This window comes from Colius striatus, chromosome 16 (genome assembly GCF_028858725.1).
Source record: "Colius striatus isolate bColStr4 chromosome 16, bColStr4.1.hap1, whole genome shotgun sequence".
Classification (NCBI taxonomy): Eukaryota; Metazoa; Chordata; class Aves; order Coliiformes; family Coliidae; genus Colius; species Colius striatus.
Window position 1 is genome coordinate 8,652,670 of NC_084774.1, and position 24,596 is coordinate 8,677,265.

At 62.1% G+C, this 24,596-nt stretch overlaps 2 protein-coding genes across 3 annotated transcripts in view; both read right to left on the reverse strand.

The window, feature by feature from the left end:
* Nucleotides 1-24,596, reverse strand: part of LOC104561730 (peptidyl-prolyl cis-trans isomerase FKBP1A) — a 93,407-nt gene that overhangs the window by 7,365 nt on the left and 61,446 nt on the right. Inside the window, exon 1 of one of the 2 annotated variants that reach the window (XM_062008966.1) lies at nt 2,017-2,502. The exons of the other annotated variant lie outside the window; for it this stretch is intronic. Coding sequence (XP_061864950.1) covers nt 2,017-2,322 — 306 coding nt within the window. The 5' untranslated portion in view covers nt 2,323-2,502. Of the gene's footprint in view, nt 1-2,016; nt 2,503-24,596 lie in introns of those variants that run through there. 2 annotated transcript variants of the gene reach the window in all.
* On the reverse strand, nt 4,825-12,106 carry RSPO4 (R-spondin 4). Its single transcript, XM_062009302.1, has 5 exons — nt 12,028-12,106; nt 8,696-8,884; nt 8,052-8,195; nt 7,770-7,955; nt 4,825-4,895 (listed from the first exon to the last, which is right to left on the reverse strand). Exons 1-5 carry the CDS (start codon nt 12,104-12,106, stop codon nt 4,825-4,827), a joined length of 669 nt encoding a protein of 222 aa, XP_061865286.1.

Consider the following 24,596-nt stretch of genomic DNA (forward strand, 5'->3'; position numbering starts at 1 on the left):
TCCATTCCTCCTGTGACAGGAACCGCTGAAGGGATGGTGAGCAGGAGCCACATGTCCTCACCATGTCCCTGGCCCTCCCAGCCAGGTGGTTGGGGGCTCCTGGGGGAGGTGGGTGCTGGGGGTGTCCCAGGGGCCTGAGGAGCCCTGATGGGTGCCAGAGGTCCTGTCAACTCCAGGCCAGGGCAGAGCAGAGCAGGACGTGACGTTGATCACAATCTGTCCCCGAACCCGATGCCTCCTTCGAGCCCTGGTTTGTTTGTTCAGGCCTGGAGTCAGACCAAAACAATCCTCCCTGGGCAGTGCTGGATAAATCAGGAACAGCAAGGAACAGCAGACGAAAAATAGCTGCAAGCTGCAAGCCTCTGAATGGTCAGAGCTGTGCTGCAGGGTGGGATGGGATGGGATGGGATGGGATGAATGGGATGGGATGGGATGGGATGGGATATCAGCTGCCCAGTGCCCTACTGCCTCGTTCTCATTGGGGCTGTGGCATGGGGCATTGCTGCCCACAGCTGCCCAGATGTGCAGCCTCACTTTGCCTGTGGCTGTCTGCTCTGAATCATGAGTCCAATGCACTGCTTGGCCATGCCCAAAGGCTGCCCTTGCACTGAAAGAAGCTCAGAGCTGGCCTGGGCACTCAGGGCACAGGGATGTCAGGGCACAAGACTCCAGGTCAAGGATCCCAGGCTGTGCATGCACAGCAGGTCCTGCAATGGTGGAGGTTTGGGGGGGAGTTGGCCCTGCCAGTCCCTCTGTGACATCCCAGAGTGGTTTTCAGCAGAGCCACAGATCAATGTTTTCCCAGGTTTAGGGGAATTTGTCATCTAGGATGGCTGAAGAAACAGGGGACAGTCCTGCCCGTCCCTGCTGCCCATCTCTGCTGCCCACCCCTGCTGCCCACCCTGTCCCCCATGGACATGTCTCTCAGCACTGTGGCTGCCACAGGCTAACCCTGAGCTCCCAGCTCAGTGCATTTGGCCCCATCCCCAAGTGCTGGAAGGACTCACCATCTCTCAGCACTGCTGGTGCACCATCCCTGAGCTGGGAGTGCAGAGGCACACAGGCCCCGCTGCCCCCCAGCAGGATGCTGCCAGGACACGGACGTGTCTGTGCCGGCGATGCCGCTCGGCTGGAGGCTCAGTGACAGACAAGGTGTTCCCCATCCTCCCAGCACAGGCACCTCGGGCCAGGGTGAGGGATTTCTGCCCCCCCCAGGGAAGGGTCTCCTGGGATGAGCTGCCTGGGAGCTGTTCCTGGCTGTGCCGGATGGAGCTGCCGAGCCCTGGGGAAGGACACGCTGCTTCCTGCCGTGGGCGGCGGGCTGGGGGGAGCCGGGGTGGGAGCACCCCTGTGGGCACGTAGCCCTTCTGCTGGGGCACCCCTTGCCCCCCAGCCTGCATCCTCTCCCTTGCCTGGGGCTGACCAGGAGGTGCTGATTCTACTCAAAGTCTCTCCAAGCACCAGGAGCTTTTGCAAAGCCCATAAGTGGGAAAATGATGAAGCTGGAGAAGATTCAGTGACTCCTGCCCTAAGATCCCTCGCTCTGCCACATGCCAAACCTCTGCCTGAGAGCTTTCCATCATGGCCACATCCTGACCCAGAGCAGGGAATGCTGAGTCTCGAGCTGTGCCTGGCACAGGCAGCCCTGCTGGGACCCTGAGGAGCTGTGGCAGGGCTGGCGTGGGGAGGTACAGCCACAGCTGGGATCTGCAGCACCCACGACCTGCTGCACTCACAAACTGCAGCACCCACAGCTCCCATCCATCCCCCCCGAGGAGCCAGTGCCTGCAGGATCAGGCCCAGGTTGTAAACCTGTGGGAGAGACTCTGATGTGTCAGCGTGGCTGCTGCTCGGGTGGGCACAAAGCCCCCAAACCCCCAGCTGTGCCTCGGGCAGCCCAGAACAGACACAGAGCTGCAGCGGGCACCCAGTATGGGGATGCTGCACCTTCAGCTGCTGGAAGCAACCCCCTGCCCATGCCAACCCTGCCCGTGCCCCCCCTGCGCAGCACCCTACCTTCAGCAGCCACTGCGTGCTGTTCTGCAGGATCCTCTCGAGGTGCCGCAGGCGCTGGGTGGCGGCGTGGCCGGTGCCGGCCGGCGCGTCCCGCTGCAGCAGCGCCTTGGCAGGGCCGGGGGCTGCGGGTGGGCACGGCGGCGGCTCCGCCTCGGGCAGCACGAACGTGTAGCTGCAGTGGCCGTGCTGCACACGCTGGTAGCGGCGGCGGCCGCCCCCCTCCGGCCCCCGGCGCTGCGCCCCGGCCGCGCACAGAGCCGTCGTGGCACAGGTCAGCGCCACGAGGCCGAGGCTGAGCGCCCGCATGGCCGGGGGTCCCGGCGGGCAGGGGGCACGAGGAGCGGGGCGCCGTGCGCAGGGACGTGCTGCTGCTGGCCCGGCTGCCGCGGTGGCTCGGTGGGCGCTCGCTGCTCAGCCCAAACGCTGCGATTTGGGCATTTCCTCCCTCGGAGGCGGCTCTGGCTGCCCCAGCCTTTTATCAGCGCGGCCCTCGCAGGGGGAGGGGGGGGGGGAAAGAAAAACAAAGGAAAAAATCTGTTTAAAAACAATACTGCTATCTTTTTTCTCTCCTCCGAGCCCACTGCGGGGAGATCAAGTTTCACACGTGATCTATAAATGTCTCAGACAAACACACACAGCCCCTGTCCCTCCCCCTGCACACACATCCCCCCCCCCTGCCCCAGCCGTTCTCTGCACAGCTCATTGCACCTCCCGGGATGTGCAGGGCAGTGGCAGCACCACCTTCCAGTCCCAGCACCCAGCAAGTCCCCCTTGCTCAGCACCCCCCGGGACCCAGCACCCCCCGGACACCCCCATGGCGGGAGCTGAGCTCCCTCCCCACGTCCCGGCTATTTATAGGGAGCCAGGCCTGGATCTGGCTGCTCCAGCCACAGGACGAGCCCGTGGGGAGCGGGATGGGGACTGTGTCCCAGGCAGAGCTGGGCAGGACATGGATGGATCCTGCTCAGGACTCGGGGTGCCCAGCTCCTGGGGGTCTCCCTGAGCTGAGATGGCTCTGTGCCTGCAGCTGGGGTCACTGGCTGCCGGCCCGTGTGCTGGGTTAGATCCAGGCTGGGTCCCCTGGGAGGGGAGAACCACGGCAGTGGGGATGGGCTGGCGCAGGAGACAGGGCTTCCCTGGGCCTCACAGGAGACGCTGATTGTCTTCCAGCGTGGTGGGCACATGGGTGCCAGGATGCTCACACAGCTGTGGGGCTGGAGAAGGGACCCCACTGCCGTGCTGGTCATGGCAGGGGCTGCCAGTGATGCTGTGAGCCCTGGTGCCAGGGCAGCTGGTGGGAAATGCTGCGGCTGGGCTGTTGCTGCCAGCAGAGCCCTGCCGGACCCACTGCTCCCAATGCAACAGGCAGCTACCACCCCCTCCCAAAACAGGGGCAGGGCGGCCAGGTCTACCCCCGCAAAAGCTCGGGGCAAGGTGGATGCAGATGAGCCCGCTGGTGCTTCCCGGCGGCTGAGCGGGGCCCGGGGGAACCTGTTTCAATAGAAACACTGAAGTGAAGCCTTTCCCCACCCCGGGGGGCCGCGCTGTGGGGCACGGGATGGAGCGTCCTGATGCCAGTGGCTGCGTTTCCCCTTTCGCTTCAGGGTCTGGGTCCAGCTGCGTGCCCGAAGGGGTCTGGAGGTGCAGCCGCCGCCACCACGGCGGGGTTGGGGGACACAGGAGTGACCACAGCCCGTGTTCCCATCTCCCTCCAGCAGCGCCTCGTGGGAATGAGGGAAAGCGGCGGGCAGAGGGATGCCAAAGGCTTTAATACTTTTCTTCGACGTGGAGCGAACGGAGGAGCTGCCGCGGCGGCTTCGAGCCGGCTCCCAGGGCTGGCTCGATGCTGACACCCAGCGCTCTCACCCTGAAGGGACTGTGTCCCCGCAGCCCGGACCCCTCAGTGCCAGCCCCAGCCTCCCCCCGCCCGCGCTCGGAGACCCCCAGATGCAGAGATGCCTGAGGCTGGGGCATCAATTTGAGCCAAACACACATGAAACGTGCCGGTACAGCCCTCTGTGCCTCGTGGACATACACCATTTATTGCTGCTGGTTCAGAGGGATGCACTGGTACTGTGCCAGGCTCAGCACCCCCACGTCGTGCCCTGGGTGGGGGCTGCGGTGGCTGCTCCCAGCGTGTCCCTGCAGCTGCAGTCACAGGGTGCTCACCCCTTGTCCTAAACTAAACACAGCCACAGCCACCCCAATTCCCTCCATCCACATTCAGCTGGGGAAAGGAGCACCTCCAGCCTGCGAGGATGGCAGGATTTGACCCACAATCGTGCCAGTGTGGATGCAGAGCTGCCATGAGTGTGACCCAGTGGGGATCCCACCACCCTCTGTGCTGGTAGCTGAGGATGGAGGACCTTATCCTGCACTCCTGTGCAACCAGGACCCGGTGACAACAGACCATCTCCCAGCCTTGGGGGACAGTCCCAGGGCAGGCACAGGATCCAACCCCAGCATCAAGGAGTAAGAGAAGACTGGAGGAGGGAAAAACCATCCAAATAAAGGAGCCAACCCCCATCCCCGCGCCCCAGGGCATTGCTTTGGACACTGCAAATTAGATTTCTTTCTGAAAAGGAAATGTTTTACAGGCCATAAATTGTCTCAAGAAGAAAAGAGGGGGTGGGAGGGGGTGAAGGGGGGGCGGGGGGGTTGGAAAGGAGAAAATTGTGCAATTGTTTCTTGTGGATGGAAAAGTGGGGGAGCCGTGGCCGGGGCAGCGCGGCGGGAGCCGCTTGGGAGCTCTCGGTGCCGACGGACGGCTCCTGCCGTGCTGCCCCGGCGCTGCTGCTGCTGCTGCTGCTAAGTACCCACAGACGGCTCTGTCTTCATCTTCTGTCGCTTTTTGCCTTTATTTTTGGGTTCGGTTTTGTCTGGATGAGAGAGAAAAGAGAAACAAAGGAGGAGAAAAAGAAGGGTCAGCAGCGGGACGCAAAGGATGTCTCTGGGATCTGCATCCTCCTTCGGGTGTTTGGGCTCTCTTCCCAGTTTGGGGGACCCCAGAGGGTCTGTGGGTGTCAGGGTGTGTCAGGCTTGAAATCCTGATACCCCAAAATCTTCAGAAATGGGACAACTCAACCAAACCAAGAGAGCTGCTTGGAGAGCCTCCAGCCTTTCCCTGGGCAGGGCCTGAGGGTGTTGGAGCAGGATGGAGGCTGAACCAACACCCCAAAATGATGCAGTGGCTCTGCTGTGGTGCAGGGCTGTGCCTCCCTTCTGGAGAAGATGGTGGGATGGCACAGGACCAAGAGGGGTGGCCTCAAAATGCATCTCTGGGAATGATCTGCCCAGGGATACCCTCACTGCTGGGACACAACCCCGGCTGAGCTGCTGACAGCCTGCCAGGCTGAGGCTGCTGGGGCCCAAATCTCTGCACACCCCAAGGAGCGGCCCCAAGCACCCTCCAGCTGGACACGGTGTCAGTGTTGAGAACCAAGCAGCGGTGCAGGATAAGTCCCACCATGCCACAGACCCCCACGGGAAGTGGAGCCCATGCTGGGGACTGGGATGGCTGCCCCAAAACATGCCACCTTCACCTCTGTGTCTACACCTGTGCCCACCACTACTCCTGACCCCTAGCCGGGTGAGATCCAGAGGCTCCAGCACCAGTCTCCCCTCCCAGCCCCCGTGCCAGGGGACCATGGCCGGTGCTGCGTGTGCCAGGGCTGTTGTCGCCGATCGTTCCGAGGGCTCCGGCTCTTTTCCTACCCGACTCTGTTTTTCGGCTCTGATCTCCCAGACAGTTGCCACCCACAAAGGAGAGGGCACAGCACGAACACCAAGCGTCTGGAGAGCGCGGCAGACACATACAAGGCAGATTTACAGCAGCGTGAGGGGTTTTGTGCCTCGGCCAAGCGCGGATGCTTCTCCCTTCCAGCTGCCCGGGGACAGCTCAGAAGTGGCGGCACAAATCTCTCATCGCACGGTTGGGTCCTGCTGCCTTCGCCGGCTCGCCCGGGCTGGGGGTGTCTCGCCTCTATCAAGTGAACTCGCTGTCCTCCTCCAGCATCTGGATCCCATAAGCGGCCGGGCAGGAGCCCTGGAGCGAGGGCAGACGCACGCTCCGCCGCGGCGGGGACACCGAGCCGCCGGCCCGGGAGCTGCCGGCCAGACCGGGCTGCCAGACGCAGAGGGGCTGCTCTCCCCTGCCCCCCCCAGCCAGGGCAGCTTTTGGGGCACTGAAGGGATTTCCCTCTGCCTTCTCGGGGCTGTGCTGAGCTGATCCCGGATAGCAGCCTCGCGAGAGGAGCCCCGCCGTTCCCTGAGCCCATCACCATGGTGTCAGGGCTCCTGGCTCACCCAGGCAGAGCTGGAGACCGAGCGCTATTCCAGAGCGCTGCTGCCTTCCTGGTCACCTCATGAGCATCTGAAGCGCTGTCCCTGTGGTCCCCTGTGTGCCAGGCAGGGCTGGCTGGGGGCACGGCACCGCAGGCACCGTGTCGCAGGAGCAGCCTGTCCTCCCACGCCAAAGTCGCCACATCAAACTGTCACCAGCTCCCCGGGTGTGGAGCCGGCGCAGCCTGGCAGGGAGCAGAACATCCCTGAAATCGATGCCACCTGGCACCCCGACGCTGCGAGTCGGGGCCCGGCTGGGGATGGAAATCAGCTCCTCCGTGCTGTCAGCAGGAGGATGTTATTTATGAGCGATGGCGTTGAGATGAAGCTGCTCCAGGGCCCCAGCCCCAGCACACCCATCTTCTGTTATCACCCCCCTTTCCCCCAGCCTGTTTCTCTTCCGCCCTCGCAGCCGTTTCCCCCATGGCCCTTGGCCCCGCCACGCTGGCGGTGTGCGCCGAGCCCGGCACGTCCTGCGGCACACAGCGAGTCCTCAGCCCCGAAGCACAGCCCTCTGCACCGCTGGCGCCTCAGATCTCCTTCCAGGCCCTACAGATCTCTATCTCATGCAATCCCCCTTTCTGCCAGTTATTAGGTGGAGATTTATTAGAACAGCTTTGGTCCAGCCAATCGCATCCAAAAATGACATCAGCCACCTCCTGGTTCCCGTTGCCAGCTGCACGCCCGTGCCCACGCTGCCCGGCCGGCCCCCACGGGGCTGCGGGAAGTGGCAGAGAGCCCTGTGCCAGGGAGTCCCCAGCTCAGGAGACACGGTGCTGCTGCGGTGGGACGAGGTACAGGAGCAGGGGCAAACATCTGGCTGCGAAAGCCATGGAGGAGTACCCTGCCCTGAGCTGTTCCCCAGAGCTTTAGCTGTTTGAGATCACCGAGGTGATGCCCACGAGCTCCACGAGCTCTCTGGGCATTCTGGGAACTTGGAGGGCTTTTTTCACAAGACCCTCCTCTGAGGGTCTCAACTCCTCTTATTCCCAACCGTGGTGCAGAAAGCCCTGGCTGTGCCTTTTCCAGACGGGATCTGGAGCTCAGCAGCCTCATCCCACCACAGCAGCTCACACCCGGAGCCCGTCCCAGATGCCGGTGGACAGGGACAGCGGCCGGAGCCGGGCGGTGCCGGGGGCTGCGGGTGGGAGCCGCTGGGCTGGCACGGTGCAGCCGCCCTGGCACGCTGCCCGCAGGGACCCGCCAGCCCCGCAGCCAGCGCCAGCGCCGGGGCTGCTCAGCACATGTGCCTGTGACGGCGGTTTTCTCCAGAACTGCACGGTTACAGCCACCGGCCTCGGCACGCTGGGGAGACAACAGCCAGGCTGGCTGGCCACCGCCCCCCTGCCGCGGCGTGGGGAGGCACGAGGCCGGCCCCGGGGCCTGGGGCTGGCAGGCGCTGTGGTGCTCACCTCCCGGGCAGTGCTTCCTCATGCGGCACCTCCTGGTCTCCAGCAGCGCGGGGCAGGGAGCCCCCTCCTCCCGGGCGGCCCCCGGCACCTCCCGAACACGCGTCTCCACACCCCACTTGCAGCCGCAGGTCCGGCCCTCGTGGCTGCAGGTGCTCCACTCGCTCCAGGGCCCCGGCTCACACGTCTCTGTGGGGGGAATAGGGGTGCAGGATGGGGCTGGTGATTGCAAAGCACCAGACACCACCCCGGGGACGGCGGGTGCGGGGTGCGGGCGCTGCTTACCTTGGCACTCGCGGGTGCCGGGCTGTGCCGTGGTGCTGGGGGGACACTGCCGAAAACATTGGCCCTTGTGCAAGTAAAACTTGTCTTTGCACTTCATGCAGAAGTCTCTGCTGAAGCAGCTCTCGCAGCTGGGTGACCTGCACTCTGCCCGGGAGGAGGCACAGTCAGCCGGGCGAGCCCAGGGGCCAGCACATGGAGTCACAGAACCATAGAACCGTGGAATCATTTGGACTGGAAAAGAGCTTTAAAGCTCCTGCAGTCCCAGCCCTCCCCTCACCCTGCCCAGCCCACCACTGACCCCTGGCCCTCAGCACCTCAGCTCCACAGCTTTGGGATCCCTACAGGGCTGGGCACTCCCCCACCTCCCTGGGCAGCTCATTCCAATGCTTAATGGTGAGCGCAGAGCCGGCAGCCCCGGTACCCACCAGGGACCCAAAGCTCTTTGCAGCCCTGTGGGGTCTGGGCAAGGGAAAAGGGGAGGAAGCACCCTGATCCAGCTGCCCCCGGCTCTCACCGCTGCCCTGTGCCACTGGGGATGCTGCGGGAAATGCAGCCGTTGCCCTTCCCGTGGCGATGGGACGGGGTGAGGAGGGGAGATGGGGGCACTGGGTGGAGCAGAGGGGCCCAGCTAGTGCAGGACATACTTGTGCATCTGTTGACCTCCAGCCCTCGCACACCAAAGTATCCGGGGGGGCAGGTGTGGACGCACATCCCGTACTGGCGGATGCCGTCCCTCCAGATGAGCAGGAAGAGCCGGTGGTGGCAGGTGATGCAGCCGTTGTCCTCGGAGCACAGGACGCAGCCCGTGCAGTTCTCCAGCAGCCCGGCGCTCACTGCGGGGCGAGCGCACGACAGGGGCTGCAGCACGGCGAGGAGCAGCGGGGCCAGCCCCTCTCCCACCCTGTCCTGTCTCCCTGCAAACACCTCAGTGCCTCCCTCTGCTCCCCACAGCTCCCCCTCTCCCCAGATCTCCCCCTGTCCCTGGGCTGGCAGCTCGGGGCTGTGCAGAGCCATCTCTCCCTGCTCTGCTTGGCTCTGCCATCGCCACCCCCATCACCACAGGGCCCAGGGCTGGGGGCTCACTTTGTGCCAGCCTGAGCTTGATCCCTGCACCAACCGTGCCCATCCCCGAGCTCATCCCAGCTAAACTCCAGCTAAACAGCTGTAGAAATATGCTCTGACCTGGGTTAATTAGTTGATGTCTGTTAAGTGTCAGGGGACAAAGAGCATTTTGGAAATGCTCAAGAGGAGCCGAGATAAGGATCTGTCTGGTTGCTCAAGAGGCTCTGCCGCCTCCCTGGCTGCCTTTGCTGTGCTCCTGACCTGCCTGACAGTGCCCAGAACCAAGGTGGGCTCTGCTCCCTGGAACAAGGATGTGATGCTAGCCCACAAAGACCCTGCAGGTCCCCCGAGCCAGCTTTGTGTGCCCAGAGAGAGGCAGCCCAGAGAGATGCTCCCATCACAAGGGCACTTCGGGAGCTGGATGGCTGAGCCCTGAGGACTGGGGTCTGCCCGTGCCCAATGTCTTTTTGCACCCTGTGCTGCCTGGGCATCACTGTAAGGGGCCACGAAGCTCCTGTGGGCAGGTGGCCGATGCTTCTGCTGTGCCCAGCTGTGCTGGGAAGCGTTTGCTTGGCTCTGGCACCGGGTGCTCCTGAGCAAAGGCTCCCATTATGCAGTGGTGCCAATACCGTGTGCTCAGGGGCTGGGCTCCATCTGCCAGCAGATCTTAAAGCATTAGAATGATATTTTCACACATAGCAAAAGCCTGAGGAGGTGGCTGGGCTGCCCTGGCCGGAGCAGAGCCCAGTGCCTGTGGGGGTTTGATGCAGAGTGTGAGCCCTGGCAGATGCTGAGAGGGTCCTGTCCCAGGGCAGCCCCGGTGCCCGCAGAGCTGAGTGAGTGAGGATGAGCCAAACAAGCTGCTGTGCTGGGTGCTGCCCAGCATGGACACGGGTTTGAGCCCCAGGAGGGATGCCTGGCACTGCCCCCCAGGAGCCCACAGCCGTGCTGATGGGGCAGAGGAGCCAGTGGGAAGCAGCAGTGAGTTCTGGGGAAGCCAAGGTGGGGAGATGCTAGAGGATAACACCCCACAGCCCTCTGTGCTGGTCCCTGGCACAACCTGACCCTCTGTGGGCTCATCCCTGGCGTGGTGGTGCCCTGTGGCTGTCCCCAGGCTGGCTCATGCCCATCCCCTCGCCACAGCACCGGCGCTTGGCCGGCAGCACGGCGTGGCGTAGCCAGGAGGCTTCGTTAGGCCCACGTCTGCTGCGAGCACGCTAACGAAGCACCTTGGATCCATTAAGTTGTTATGGTCTCCGTTACATATTTACCAAATGCTGACAACATTTGTGTTCCTGGCTGCAGCTGGAGAGGCTTCCCTGGAGAGCTGGGGATTTACGAGCTTCTTTCCCTTCCCTGACTCTTTTTGATGATTTTTTTGCATTCACCACTCTCCTTCCAACCCCTATCTGGGGTGGAAGGTGAGGAGCCCTGCATGGGCTCTGGGGGTTCACTCCCATCACTCCCAATGGTGTGGGGCTGGGGGAAGGCTTGGCCACCCCAGGCCAGCTCCTCCACGCCAGGAGCCTCGGGGCTGCCGGCATGGCACGTGCCTCCGCCGCCGGGAGCAACGCCGGGAGCTGCCACGGCGCCGGCCCAGGGCTGAGCTGCACCACGGGACGGGGCTGCTGCAGCAACAGGGGGACTGGGGAAATGGGGATGATGGACAGCGGATATCCCCACACCTGCTGGTGGGTGCAAAGCTGGGGCATGGGGCTGAGCTGAGGTGGGTGTTGGGCAGGGGGCACAGGGGGTGCCAGGGTGCCTGGGGGGTGTCCTTGTGTGGCACTAACAGCAGTCGTTGCTTCCCACCCCTAGCCCAGCTCTGCCACCACGGGCTTTGAAGGCTCTGGGCTGCCCAGATTGTCCCTCTGTGGCAGCTGGAGGCAGCTCCCAGCAGCAGTGAGGTGATGTGGGGTGCTGCAGCCCCTGAGACCACACCAGCCCTTCTGCATTGGTTATACCAGGAGATACATCGTGTGTTTGAGAGCAGAGCCACAGGCAGAGCCCTGGCTGCTGCCAGGACCTGGGCACATCCTGCAGCATCAGGCCACTGGGCATCAGCCAGAGCTCTGGCCTCGTGGCACCCTGAGCCTCCTCAGTGTCAGGCCTTTTCCAACCAGGGGTGTTTTGGCAGCCAGCCTGGCCACCCACGTAACCACCCTCACCCAGTGCCTCCTCCTGGCTTCAACACGCAACAGCCACGAGGAAACCACCCAGGCTCCAGCCCCCAACAGCCCCAGTGCCACCAGGTCCTGTCCCTACCTTGGCACTTGCCAGTTCCAAACCCAAGCTGTTCCTGGCACAGAGTTGAGCATCAGCCCTGGCCCTGCTCCCCTCAGGAGCCTGGCACTGCCTGATGAGGGCACATGAGCCAGTGCCCATGGAGATGTGCCTGTGCCTCGGCACAGCCCCAGCACACACCCTGCCCTTGCCCTGGCACTGGGCAGCAGCTTGGCTGATGCCCCTGCTCAGGGGAAGGATGAGGTTGAGCATCTTCCCAGGAGGTTTTACCCCCTACATGCTTAGTGCATTGGGGAGGGAAATGTTGGTAAATCAGCCCGTTCTGCACTATCCCCACTGTGCCCAGCTCTCCTGAGGCTTGCACAGCTGATCTTCATGCCAGCCAGTATCCCCCTGTCCCCTGCCAGCCCCAAAGGCTGTGCTGGCACAGGGTAGACAATGCCATGGGGCTGCACTTTGCCTTCCCCACACAGCTCTGAGCCAGCCCCATGCCATGCACCGAGAGGGGAACACAGCTGGTCCCTAATGGGACCTGAAGGGCTGGCTGAGGGAGAAGCTGGGCATAGATCAGCCCTGTGGCACAGCTCCTGCCTGCTCCAGCACTGGCAGGACAGGCAGTAGCCATCAGCCCCTTGTCCCCGAGCCACCCCACAGGACACACACACCCTACCTTGCTTCTTCCACCGGTTCTGCGTGAGCATTTCCATGCAGCTGATGAATAGCAGCAACATGAATATTATCCACTGCATCTGGGCAGGAGTAATTTCGGGCAGGGAAGAAATCAAATCATCCAAGCGGCTGCCGGGCTCTCCTCCTGCCAGAGCCAGCCGAGGGGCGGTGGGAGGGAAGGAGGGAGGGAGGGAGGAGAGCGGCTGGGCTCACACCATCCCACCCCGGTGCTGCCGCAGGCAGGAGACGGCGAGCCCCGGGGAGGCAGCGGCTGTCAGGCCAGGGCAGTGCTCATGGTGGCGGGGCAGTGCCGGCTGCTCTGGGGAGCTCAGCCTTTATAGCCGGTGCCAACCCCCCCTCCCGCCCCTCTCCTCACCCTCCCCTTCCAAATAATAATACTACTAAGGGGAAAAAGCCCGCCCCGGCAGCAACAAAGCGACTTGCGAACAAACTGGCTGCGGTACCCGCGCCGGAGCCCTGCAGCCGCCGCGCCTGGGAACCGTCCCGCTGTCCCGCCGCCGTCCCACTGCCCCGCTGCCATCCCGGTGCCGGGGTCACGGCGAAGCCCCCCGCGACTTTCTGGGGGAGGGGGGGAGAGGGTGGAGCCAGGCGGGTGACGCTGCCTGTGCCAGCCCCATATCCCGGGCTCAGCATCCCCATCTCGGGCACAGCTCCCCCATCCCGGGCTCAGCTCTCCCATCCTGGGCTCAACCCCCTCCATCCCGGGTTCAGCATCCCGAGCTCAGCTCCCCCATCCCAGGCTCGGCATCCTCATTCCGGGCTCAACCCCCCACCCCTCCCATCCCGGGCTCAACCCCCTCCATCCCAGGATCAGCCCCCCATCCCGGGCTCAACCCCCTCCATCCCAGGATCAGCCCCCCATCCCGGGCTCAACCCCCTCCATCCCAGGATCAGCCCCCCATCCCGGGCTCAGCCCCCCATCCCGGGCTCAGCCCCCCATCCCGGGCTCAGTTCCCATCCCGGGCTCAGCCGCCGCTCCCGGCCCCGGCAGCCCTCAGGGGAGGCCGTGAGGGCCGGTGGCAGCCCCCCGGGCAGGGCTGAGCCCCCGGGCAGGTCGGCTTGGCCGGCTGGGAGCCGTGGCGGTGGGTGTCCGGCAGCTCCGGCGGCTGCGGGTCTGTCCTCGCTGCCCTCGGGATCGCAGCTGACTCTGATTTTCCGAGCTCCTCGTAACTCAGCTCCCTCCGAGCTGCCGGAGCTGCCGCTTCCCGGCTCCCACGCGGCCGCCCGCACTCCTCACCCCACGCGGTGCTCCCCAAAACCCACCCCGGGGGGCTCCCAGTGTGCCCAGAGCTGGGGCAGGACAGGAGGGGGAAGGTGCCGCAGGTGAGCCGCGAGTGTTGGTGCAGGGGGTCCCCGCGGGAGCTCCACGTGCCCACCCCAACGTGTTGGCACACACCGACCCCGTGCCAGGAGCTCGGAGCAGCCTGGTGACAGGGCTCCAGGGTCACTGGCCACCAGTGACAGCCCCAACACTGACAGGACACTCAGCCCCAGCACCAGCAAGTGCAAATGAGCACATTGCACCCCACCCAGAGAGGGCACAAAGGGGGGCTTCTCGGGTCTCCCCTGCTCCCTGAACACCCCCAGGACAGATTCTGACCCAGCTGCTTGTCCCATGCCCCAGATGGTTGTGGGGCACATGGAAGTAAATGGGGCAAGAATTGTCTCCCAGCTTTTTGGGGGAAAGCTCAGTGTTTCTGGAGCTGTGCTCAGGTGGCTCCAGGAGTTCTCTCACAGAGATCTGGACCTTGGTGCCTCACAGTCCTGATGGCTTCTGGTTGGGTTTCTGCCACCTTCACTCTTGCAGGGTGCACCGATTTGACTGGGATTTGCTCCTGCAGGAGGGACTGCAGCCAGCCAGAGCTGGCAAATTCCCACTGGGAGGGAGACAAAAGGGCTTTGGGACTGATGAGCACCAGCAAACACATTGCAGGGGGGAGGGCTGCCCATGGGCTGCAAGGCATGTGTCCATCAGCAGCCTGGGGCATCTGACTGTGCCTGGGGCAAGCACACTGGGGTTACTCTCCTCTCTACCACTTATATTTCTCCCCCAGCCCCTCTGAATGTCCCTCCCCACTGCTCCCATCCAGCCCCACAGCATTTAATTCCCAAAGAGTTCATGATTCCAACAGCAAAGGAGCCATTTCAGACCACTTGGGGCTCTCTGTAGGAAACCAGGAGCTGTAACAGTTGGGGTCACTTTGGGGTGGCTTTTTCCTGATTCCAATATGAAATAAACTGAAAAAAAAAGCCTATAAAATGCAGGTTTTGAGCACTTGGCTCAGCCTCACAGTCCATGAACAACTAGGCCCATAACACAGCAGGTCTGCCTGGGCTGGGGGGCCTGTGTGGGCATGGCCATGGCAGTGCCATCCTGGCACAGAGCTGGCAAAAATATGGATCTGGGAATAGATTGGAGATCCTTGAGTAGCTCCAGAGCACAGCTATAGGCAGTTGCACTGCACAGGGGTTTGCTGGTGCTGTCAGTGATTGATGGCCATGGCCAGGGGCAGCTGTGGGTGCCTGGCTGGGCTGGCACTCTGGCAGTGCTCGTGGCAGCTCCTCCCCAGGAGCTGACTGGGACTTCTCACAGTCTAGACCTAGACAAAAAAAAAGCTGTGCAAGAGCCAGGGAAGAGCCTCATCCCTGGTCACGGTCTCTGGCTTCTGGCACAAACGAGTGGATGCCGGTGCCAGCCCTGCCAGGGAGAACGCCTTGGAAAGAGCAATGTGCTAATTAGGCAGCTCTCATTAGCAGCAGGTCATCTGGGCAGCACGTGGCAATTTGCTCACTCATCACTGGGCTGTGCCATGGCTTTGCCAAGGTCAGGAGCGCTGCCAGTCACCGCTGGGCACCGGCTGTCCCCAGGGGAGCAGAGAAATCTGCTCATTTGCCTCAATTTGGCTTTTTCTGCCCCGGGGAACTGCAGGGGGGAGGGATGATGAGCTGTCTGCTGGTCTCTCAGGTGCCTGTTACCCCTCTCTGGAGGTGGGAGGTGTTTTGGGGGGCTGGGGGATGGGCAGGGAGCCGGGATGGCAGCTGCAGTGACTCAGGGGCGATGGGGAGGCCGAGCCCGCGGGTGCTGCTGGCGGCTCCCGGCTCCCTCGCTCAGCCCCGCTCCCGGCCAGCGCACACGGAATGAAATGTTCCTCCTCTCTTTTCCAAAGCATCAGGGGGAAAGTGTCCAGGAAGATCATTTGGAAAGTTTGTTTGACACTTGAGCACGCTTTCATCTTCAGAAAAATCTTGGTGACCCTCCAAGGCAGCACCGCCTGCTTCCCGGCACGGCCGGCGCCCGGCACACCGGCACGGGGCTTGCTTTGGGGTGCCCCAAGCTCTGGAGGGGACAGCGTGGTGCTGCCAGGGCTGTGGGTCACCAAAGGATGCTGGCACGAGGACGCTGGCACGGGGATGCTGGCACAGAGATGCTGGCACACAGATGCTCCTGGCCAAGGCAGCAAAGCGAAAACGAAACGGCTGGAGCCGGGCTGGCAGCGGGGGAAGGAGCCAGGGAGGGGCAGCGGCACGGAGGGAGCCCGGGAGGATTCTCTGCCCAGGTGCCCTGGGCTCCCCGTGGCCGCCAGCGCCGGCACAGCTGCTGTCAGGGATCTTCTGCAGAGCTGGGGCCCTCGTGCAGCCCAGGCCACGAATGTGGGATTGATCAGGGGAGGGTTTGAGCGGATGGTAGTGGATAAGGAAGAAAAATATTTGGCATTCCTCTCCCATCATAACAAGCCCAGATGCTTGGACGATGGCAGCCCACTTCCCACAGGAATGGAAAGTCAGAGCCGCTCCCCGCGCCAGCGCCGCAGAGGCCCTTTCCCCCGCGCTTACGAAATGCCTCACGGCCCTGGCCGGGCATCCCACGGCACACGGCGCCCCGGCGCTGGCACTGCCCGGCTGCGGGGGAGGCAGAGCTCGGCGCTGGGCAGAAGGGCAGAGAAACCTGCTGGCAAAGGACAAAGTGCAGGTTTGCTGCCTGGGCAGAGCCCGGCACGGCTGGGCATCAGCGTGTTGGGAACGCCGGTGCCAGCGCAGCTCTGTCAGAGCCGGCGCCGCGGGGAGCTGTGGTGGGGAGCGGAGCTGGTGGGAGCTGCCGGGCTCTGCGGGGCAGGAGGCACCTCGGGCCCCTCACCACCTCCCATGCTGGCACACCGAGGCGGTGAGGCCTCGTGGTGCCAGGCTGCCGTCGGCTCTCCCATGCAGGGAGGATGGTGTGAAGGCGGCTGACTTCCATGCTGGCGTCAGCCGAGCGCGCCGAGCAGCCCGCAGCACGCCTGCAGCACGCTTCCTCCCCTCCTCCTCTCCTCCTCCTCCTCCTCCTGCTGCCACACTGCAGCTGCTCCAGGGTGCCGCAGCTGTGGGGGATGTGGCACCACCAGAGGTCCAACGTTTGCCTTGAGCTTCGCCTTAAACCGAACCCTTCATCTCCGAGAGAGCAGCCGAGCTCCTGCCCCGCTCCCAGCAGCCTCCGCACTCTCCAGCTGCCAAAACAGAAGCAAAGCCCAAAGACAGGATTGGTGTGGAAGGCCCAGGGCCGGCGGGAGGAGGAGGAGGAGAGGGAGCCGGGAGCAGGAAAGCGAAGGCGAGCGGCGAGGTGAGAGGGGAGGTTTGGTGTCGAAACCGAATTCCTGCTCCTCGCCAGCGGAGTAGATTTCCAGTGTTTATTTTATCTCTTTAGCTGAGCCCCTTTGAGGCAGAATATATTAAATGGCTTGACTTTATATAATGGAAATAATTGAAACAATGCTCCCGCCTCCCAGCCGCAATTTGTCGTGATTTCAGCCAAGAGTGGCCGGCCCCGAGGTGCTGGGGACAGCCGCCGCCGCCGGCGCTTGTTCGCTGCTGATTGTTGACACATGTCAGCGCCGCCTTCCAACTTCCGTACAGCTGTCGGAGCGGGACGAGCCCCAGGGTGGCTCTCATGGTCAGGCTCAGCACCGCCCAGCACCAGGGAGCTCACCCATGGGCTGCAGGCAGGGCATCAGTGTCATGGGGAGCTCACCCATGGGCTGCAGGCAGGGCATCAGTGTCATGGGGAGCTCATCCATGGGCTGCAGGCAGGGCATCACCAGCACTGGAAGCTCACCCATGGGCTGCAGGCAGGGCATCGGTGTCATGGGGAGCTCATCCATGGGCTGCAGGCAGGGCATCAGTGTCATGGGGAGCTCACCCATGGGCTGCAGGCAGGGCATCACCAGCACTGGGAGCTCACTCACAGGCTGTAGGCAGGGCATCACCAGCACTGGGAGCTCACTCACAGGCTGTAGGCAGGGCATCACCAGCACTGGGAGCTCACTCATGGGCTGTGGGCAGGGCATCACCAGCACTGGGAGCTCACCCACGGACTGTGGGCAGGGCGTCACCAGCACAGAGAGCTCACTCACAGGCTGTAGGCAGGGCATCACCAGCACTGGGAGCTCACCCACAGGCTGCAGGCAGGGCATCACCAGCACTGGGAGCTCACTCACAGGCTGTAGGCAGGGCATCACCAGCACTGGGAGCTCACTCATGGGCTGTGGGCAGGGCATCACCAGCACTGGGAGCTCACCCACAGGCTGCAGGCAGGGCATCACCAGCACTGGGAGCTCACCCACAGACTGAGGGCAGGGCATCACCAGCACTGGGAGCTCACTCATGGGCTGTGGGCAGGGCATCACCAGCACTGGGAGCTCACCCACAGACTGAGGGCAGGGCATCACCAGCACTGGGAGCTCACTCATGGGCTGTGGGCAGGGCATCACCAGCACTGGGAGCTCACCCACAGGCTGTGGGCAGGGCATCACCGGCACAGGTAGCTCACCCATGGGCTGTGGGCAGAGCATCACCAGCACTGGGAGCAAACCCACGGGCTGTGGGCAGGGCATCACCCCACTGCTGCGGCTCGTTGGCTGTACCGGGGCTGGTGGGGATGGCTGAGGTGGGATCTCTTGGGCTGAGATGGGATCTCTTGGGCTGAGGTGGCATTGGGCAGTGCTGGCAGGCGGCTGAAGGATGAGGATGATGGAATGGGCTGAGCTCTAGGAGGAAGGAGGATGTGCTCATTGATTGCACAGACTGCTGTGTTTAACTTGGGCACTCACTGGAGATGGAAGGAGATGGACGTGAAGGCTGAGGATTGTTGGAGGTTTCAGCCAGCTCCTCACCAGCAGAGGGTGGGCACCAGGGCAGGGGCTCTGCAGAAAGCCATGGCAGCTCCAGCATCCCCAGGGCAAGGGCTTGCTCTGAGCACCCTCCTCTCTCAGCTGACATCAATCCCCCACCTCCATCCTGCCTGTGCTCTGTCGTCCCTCCTTGTGCTCTGGGGAGCGGCTGAGCAGGACAGACAGAGAGCAAACAGACAGTGAGAGATCCCCCAGGGTGAATCTGCCATAAACCAGCTTCCCGCTCCTCAGCACCACAGAGTTCCCAGGGAGAGCTGGTGGGAGGTGAAACTAAAAGCAAAAGGCAGGGGAGGTCTTCGAGGAACAGAGATATGATGTAAAGATTGCTCAGAAGCCTCTTCCTGCCACTGCTGTGGTTCCTGCCAGGGAAGGTTTCTCTGAGGACAGGCAGGGAAATGGGCTGCAGGGTGCGGGGCTGAGCGCCTGGGGCAGGGGCCAGTGGGACTGGGCTTTTGAAGAGCCTGGAAGCCTGAAACAGCAGCATTTCTGCAGATGATTTTGCCACCAGGGAGCTGGGATTCCCCAGGGCAGGGGGATGCTGCTGCTGTGCCCACCACGCCACTCACTCCAGGCACAGCTGGCACTGACCTCCCACAAAGGCAGAGCGTCAGTGACCATGGAGCATCCTCCTCTCCAGCAGGCACAGCCATCAGCTGCCTCTGGCTTTCCTGGCAGCAAAAATCCAGTGTTTGTTACTGGGAGGGAGCAAGCCAGTTGTATTTTAGTAGCTGTCCCTCTTCTGTTCTGCTGAGAACCATTCATGCCAATTTCCAACTGGATTTCTTTTAACATTTGTGCTATTTAAGGCAAGTATTGAGAAAGGCAGATGGAAGCCTCAGTCAGATGGATGTCCCTGGCTCCACGTGAGGCAGCACTCAGAAGTCCCATCCCTTTCTCAAATAATTTTTATGTGACTACATGATTCCCTCTTGCACATCATCCCCCAGGAGGGTCAGTCCTCTGACTCCAGCAGATGACTCTCACCAGCTGGAATCCAGCAGAAGACAAAGGCTTTCGGCAGACTCCTGCTCCTGGATTGGGGAGGTTCCCCCGGCAGTTGCAGAGCCCAGGGAGGGGGATGGGGGCAGCTGCCAGCCTCGTGGCTCTGGCACACATGGCCACTGCTTGCCCTCCTCAGACATGCCCCACTGCAGCTGCAGCTCGCAGTGCACACACTGCCAGGGAGAGGACGTGGGGCAGAGGCAGTCAGAGGCAAGCAGGGTGCCCGTCTGGGTGCCCACAAGGAAGGAAAATGCTGTTTGTGTGTCTGTACCTGCACCCAGCAGGTGCCAGGGCTGACAGCTGGTGTTGGTGCCAGCATCATGTGGCTGTGATTGTGTGTCTTTGCCTCAGAGCTTAGTTTTCAGACAGTTTGCTTAAAACTCAACCTCCTTGTGTCAGCTCTGGTCACCACCATGGGTCCTGCTGTCTGTGGCTGAAGTGAGACCCCTGACAGCAATCCTGACCCTCCCAGCAGCAGGATCCTGTTGGTACCGTGACTGAAGGCACTGTCTCCTCTGCTCCTGCCAGCCCTGGCCAAAACTGCACATGTGTGCTCCTGCTTTGGATAGCAAGGCTGAAAGAACCTGTGTGTCCTAAGGGCTGCCTAGAGTCAGTCCTTCAATGGGCTCTGCTGCTCTGGCTCAGCTGTGGGAAGCACCTGGGTCATCCTGCCCAGGCACAGAAAGCTGCTGAGAGCTGCCCCTGCCCTGGGGCACACTGGGGGCCCAGAGAAGCCTTGATGTTATGCAGCCAAGTGAAGTGGACACACATGTGCTCTGCCAGCACCATAAATGCAGCCCCAGCCCTTGGCCTCATCATCCTCAGCACAGCCACTCTGCACATCCCTGGCACATCCTGCCCTGTCCATGGGAACCAGGGCTTTGGCTCTCCCACAGGGTCCCTCCTCACCCTCCATCCTCCTGAGCTCCATCCCAGCTCCTGGCCCTGGTCCCCATGTCCACAGGGCACTGCTTCCCATCCTCTCCCTCTGGCACAGCCCAGGGATGTGGCACAGCCACCTCAGCCCCTGGTCACCAGCCCTGCAGCAACCGCCAGTGCCCCAGGGCCAGTGGCCACATGACACAGTGACTTCTAAAGGCGTTTCCCAAAATTAATAACAGGAGGGACCCAAATGTTAATATTTCTGAAGTGAAAATGGAGTGATAATTGTATTAGCTGACATTCAGGAAAATTATTACCACCTGGCAGCCCCGTCCGTGGCTGACGTCAAAGGGCACCAGAAACCGCCATGGATTTCAGAGAGCACCACGGAGAAAGAAACAAAAAGGGGAAGAACAGAGATTGTGAAGGGCAGAGCTTTGTGTTAACAAAACCCCAAGGGTCAGGACCTGTCCTGGGAGCAGGTTCTGGGGTCTGTTGCCATTGGAGAGGAGTTTTACCATCCCAGAGGTGTTCCAGGGGATGTGATCCCCACAGGTCCATGAAGAAAAATGTTCCCCTCTCCTTTTTCATCTTTTTTTCAGCCTTTTATATCCTGTTTATGCCACTAACAAATTCAATTTTCAGGAGCTGGAATAAAGACAAAGCCTGAGCTGTTTCAAGCACTGTTGTGCTGTGGGCAGCTCTGCTCTCAGAGCACACAGCAGAGGTTCAGCCTCGCCATCATCCCAAAGTGCACCGAATCAGGAGGAAAAGTGGGTCAGGGCGGGTGAGTGGAGCTGAGGCCCTGGCAGGGAGGGTGCCAGAGGGGCTGAGGCTGCCCCGAGTCTCGTGTCAGCCCCCTAGTTCTGGAGGAGGGATACAGAGGCATGGCCTCTGTCCAGTCCTCCATGGCCATGGCTGGGTGCAGAGCTGCTGCGCCAGGCTCTGGCTCATGGAAAGAATTCTGCACTTGGGAACCTGAGCAAAAAAAGAAAGGATTAATTGAAGGAAAAATATCTGCTGCTCTCTGAAGGCAGAGGGAGTACATTCCCAAACCTCCCCAGCCTGCTGCCTGCCCTGCACATGTCCCAGTGTGCCCCCTTCACCGTGGGTACTCGCTTGGGCCATAACTCTGTCCTGGCTCAGAGGAGACCTTGGCAGGGAGAGACACCATCACCTTGTGCCTTCATCTTGGCCACTCCATCCATCCATCCATCCATCCATCCATCCGTCCCAGCCACCCGTGGTGGTGAAGCTGCAGCAGCCTCCTGCAGGCAGCAGGTACCAGCCCTGGTCCAGGGGTGCTGCAGGGTGCAGAGGGTGAACCCAGTGCCAAGGGACACGATGCTCCCAGCAACAGGGGATGGGGAATAAATCCCTGTCACCTCTTTGCACGAGGAAGAACGTCTCTATGTGCCCATGACTCTGCTTCGCTTTGGCTTTCTCAGACCTCCCCAAGAGGTGTTTCCAACTGATCCAAACACCCTTTATCCTCCTCCCCAGCTGAATGGTGCTGCTGGTTCTCTGTCAGCATGCGACTACACTGGAGATCTTTGCCATGTGCAGCACTGGCACCTTCTTCCTCTCCATCAAAGCTACACATTCACTGCATTCTTCCTCTATTATTAATGGAGAAATCCTGCCGCACAGCAGTTTTCCACACGGGCCGCCCGTCGCCGTGGGAGGAGCCGCTGCCCGCTCCGTGCCGAGCTCCGCTCGCGGCGCGGGGGGCACAGCCCGAAGCCCCTGGCCCGGGGCCGGGCAGGCTGGCACGGCTGCGGGGCGCTGCATAACGAAGGAGAGTCCTTGTCCCCGGTCCCTCCATGCTGCTGCTCTGGTTTGGAGTTTCCCGCAGGCTCCAGCCGCCCTCCCCGGTGCCGCCGAGCCTCGGGAACACGTCCCCGGGCACCGGCACAGCCTCAGCACGCTGCAGCCGGCACCGCACCCCTCCTCCTGCCCCCGCCGAGCCGGGCACCGCACGGGCAGCCGCGGGGGGGAGAAGCCAGCGGTCCCGTGCCAGGCAGTGCCATGGATTTGGGTGCAAAAGCCCCTGCGGCAGCGGTGGCAGGAGGCTGGTGCCATGCCGGGGTCTGTCCCGGGGCCGGGGGCAGCTGCGGGGGGAGCGGGGCAGCAGCAGCGTCAGTGCACGGCCAGTTCCCAATCTGCACCAGCCTCAAACAATGACGATGACAGTGGTAGAAATAAAGACATGAAAAATGTGTCTGCGATTGTAATGAGCTGGAAACAGCCGGCGCAGGGGACAGAGGGATGGGAGGGCAGCTCCAGCAAAAGGGATCCCTAATGCTTCCCGGTGTGAGCCCTGCACGGGGGCTGCTCCGTGTCCTGCAGCAGCAGCAGCTCGGGGGAACAAAGGGGAAGAAGAAACTGCTGAGGGGCAGGGTGGGTTCAGGCAGCCTGACCACGGCCTTCCACCCCTGCACCAACCGGTGCTCCGAGTTGCAAAGGCAGGTGGGGGGTCAGCAGAGCCCCATGGCCTCGGGCGAGGGGTCGATCCCCCATCCAGCGCCGGGAGGAGTGGGGGAAGGGAAGGGAAGGGAAGGGAAGGGAAGGGAAGGGAAGGGAAGGGAAGGGAAGGGAAGGGAAGGGCCGTGTGTCTGGAGGGAGCAGCCATGGCCACACAGCCCTTGGCACACGGTGAGGCTTCGGCTTTGGCACCGGCTGCTGGCCAGAGGCTGCCTCACTCCCAGCCCTGCTACCTGGACAGAGGGGGAGCAGGAGGGGAGCAGAACGAGGAATCAGGACAGAGGAGAAGGACAGGGGAGCAGGAAGGGGGAGGAGGTCAGGGGAGCAGGACAGGGGCATCTGTGCCAACCCATCCCTGGCGCCTGCGGTCACAGAGGTGGCAGCGGCTGCTCCCAGCGGGTTCCCTTCGTGGGCTCTTCTCCTTTCCTCCCTGTCCTACTTATTTCTCTCTCTCTTTATCCCCCCCTTCTTTTTTATTTCAGATTTTTCAGAGCCTCTTAAACGCTGTAAAAGTTTAATACAAAGGAAATTAAAAAACCCAGAGGAACTGTTCTCAAAATAATTTCACAATCCACACATATCCCTCAGCAAATTGAATTTGTAGGAAATAAAGAGCAAAATATGACAATAAAGGGCTTCTAAACAAGTCCTAATGCTTTACATGTGTAAGTGCAAATGCCATGCCTGTGTGCAGGCACCCGGCAGAGCTGGGTGGCACAGGGGCCACAGCTCTGCCACCCCCAGCCTGGCACTGGCCTAGAGTCTCACCTCACCCTGGGTCGCCTGCAGGAGCCTGGAGGGGGGTTTTGCTGCCCCAAGCCTCCTGCCAAATCCCATCTGAGGGCGTCTTCCTCAGCTCCAGCTCCAGTGGCGACACTGAGAGCGTGTCCTGCCTTGGCAGCCCTCTCCCTGCCCACTTTAGGACAGTTTCCTACCAGTTTGAAGGACACAGAACAACCCTATCAGGTCTCAGCCCCACTGGAGGATGCTCTGGGCACACTGGGGACCTCCACAATGCTCAGGATCCCTGGGGTCTCAATGGCATGGGGATATGGGGGCTTACTGCAGCCCCCCTCCTCCCCACTCTCCCACAGGCACCCAACAGCTCCTATCCCCACACAGGCATCTCCTTCCCCATCTGTTCTTTGTCTCTGCCTCTCCCCAGTGGGGTTTTTCCCTTTTCTTTTAATAAAGCTGGCACCTGGAGGGGAATTTTCCCTTTAAACACCCAGCCTGGTGTTTCAGTGACTTTTATTCTCTGCCTTAATTAACCAACTGGAAAAAATGTCCGTGGTTACCTGCCATGGGCACGTGTGTGCTGCAGGCTGCCCTGGCAGGAGGTGCCCCCCCAGTACTGCCAGCACAGCCCTCCTGCCCCTAGGGAGGGCCCATGCCCCAGGCACAGGCTGTGCCACCCACTCTGGGGCCGTGCTCCGGGGGGCTCTCCTTCGACCTCCCATCCCAAATGGTTAATCTCTCCAGCCCACCATTGCCCGAGCCTGGCCCAGCACAGCCAGACCCATCACTCCCCCCTCACCAGCCCCAGCCCCACCAGCACGTTTTCCTGGGGGAACACTGGCCATCAGCTGCTCAGGAGCAAGGGAAGCTGATACTCCCCCAGCACATTGCCTCATGGCAGCCCTTCGTGTCTGGGACAGGCAGAACAAGCTGCAAACGACATCCAAAACTGAATGTACTGTCTGCAGCCACTGCCATGTGTCATGGGAGGAATAGCAAAGGAATGGGGCTGCTGAGGACAGTGGGAGCTGTGCTGCAGGAGCAGGCTCTGCCATCCCTGCAGCTCCACGAGCTCCACGCAGCTCCAGGATGGGAATGGCTCTTCCTCTGTGTGTGATGCCTCTTCCTCCTCCTCCTCACCCCCATGGAGGGAAAGTGCTGCTGGCCCTGGGATGCTGTGGTGGAGTCGTCCCCACTTTGATGCTCTCTGCAGCAAAACATGGCCTCAGGCACCTCCTGCTGTACCCTTAGCAGGGAGCAGCCCTGCACCCCAGCCCTG

What these genes read in the sequence shown, in the direction of transcription:
- RSPO4 (XM_062009302.1), bottom strand. Translation starts at nt 12,106, where the DNA reads ATGCAGTGGATAATATTCATGTTGCTGCTATTCATCAGCTGCATGGAA. An exon ending in GAACCGGTGGAAGAAGCAAG is followed by an intron (nt 8,885 to 12,027) that starts GTAGGGTGTGTG and finishes CTCGCCCCGCAG; the next exon opens with TGAGCGCCGGGCTGCTGGAG. An exon ending in GAGGAAGCACTGCCCGGGAG is followed by an intron (nt 4,896 to 7,769) that starts GTGAGCACCACA and finishes TCTCTCATCCAG; the next exon opens with ACAAAACCGAACCCAAAAAT.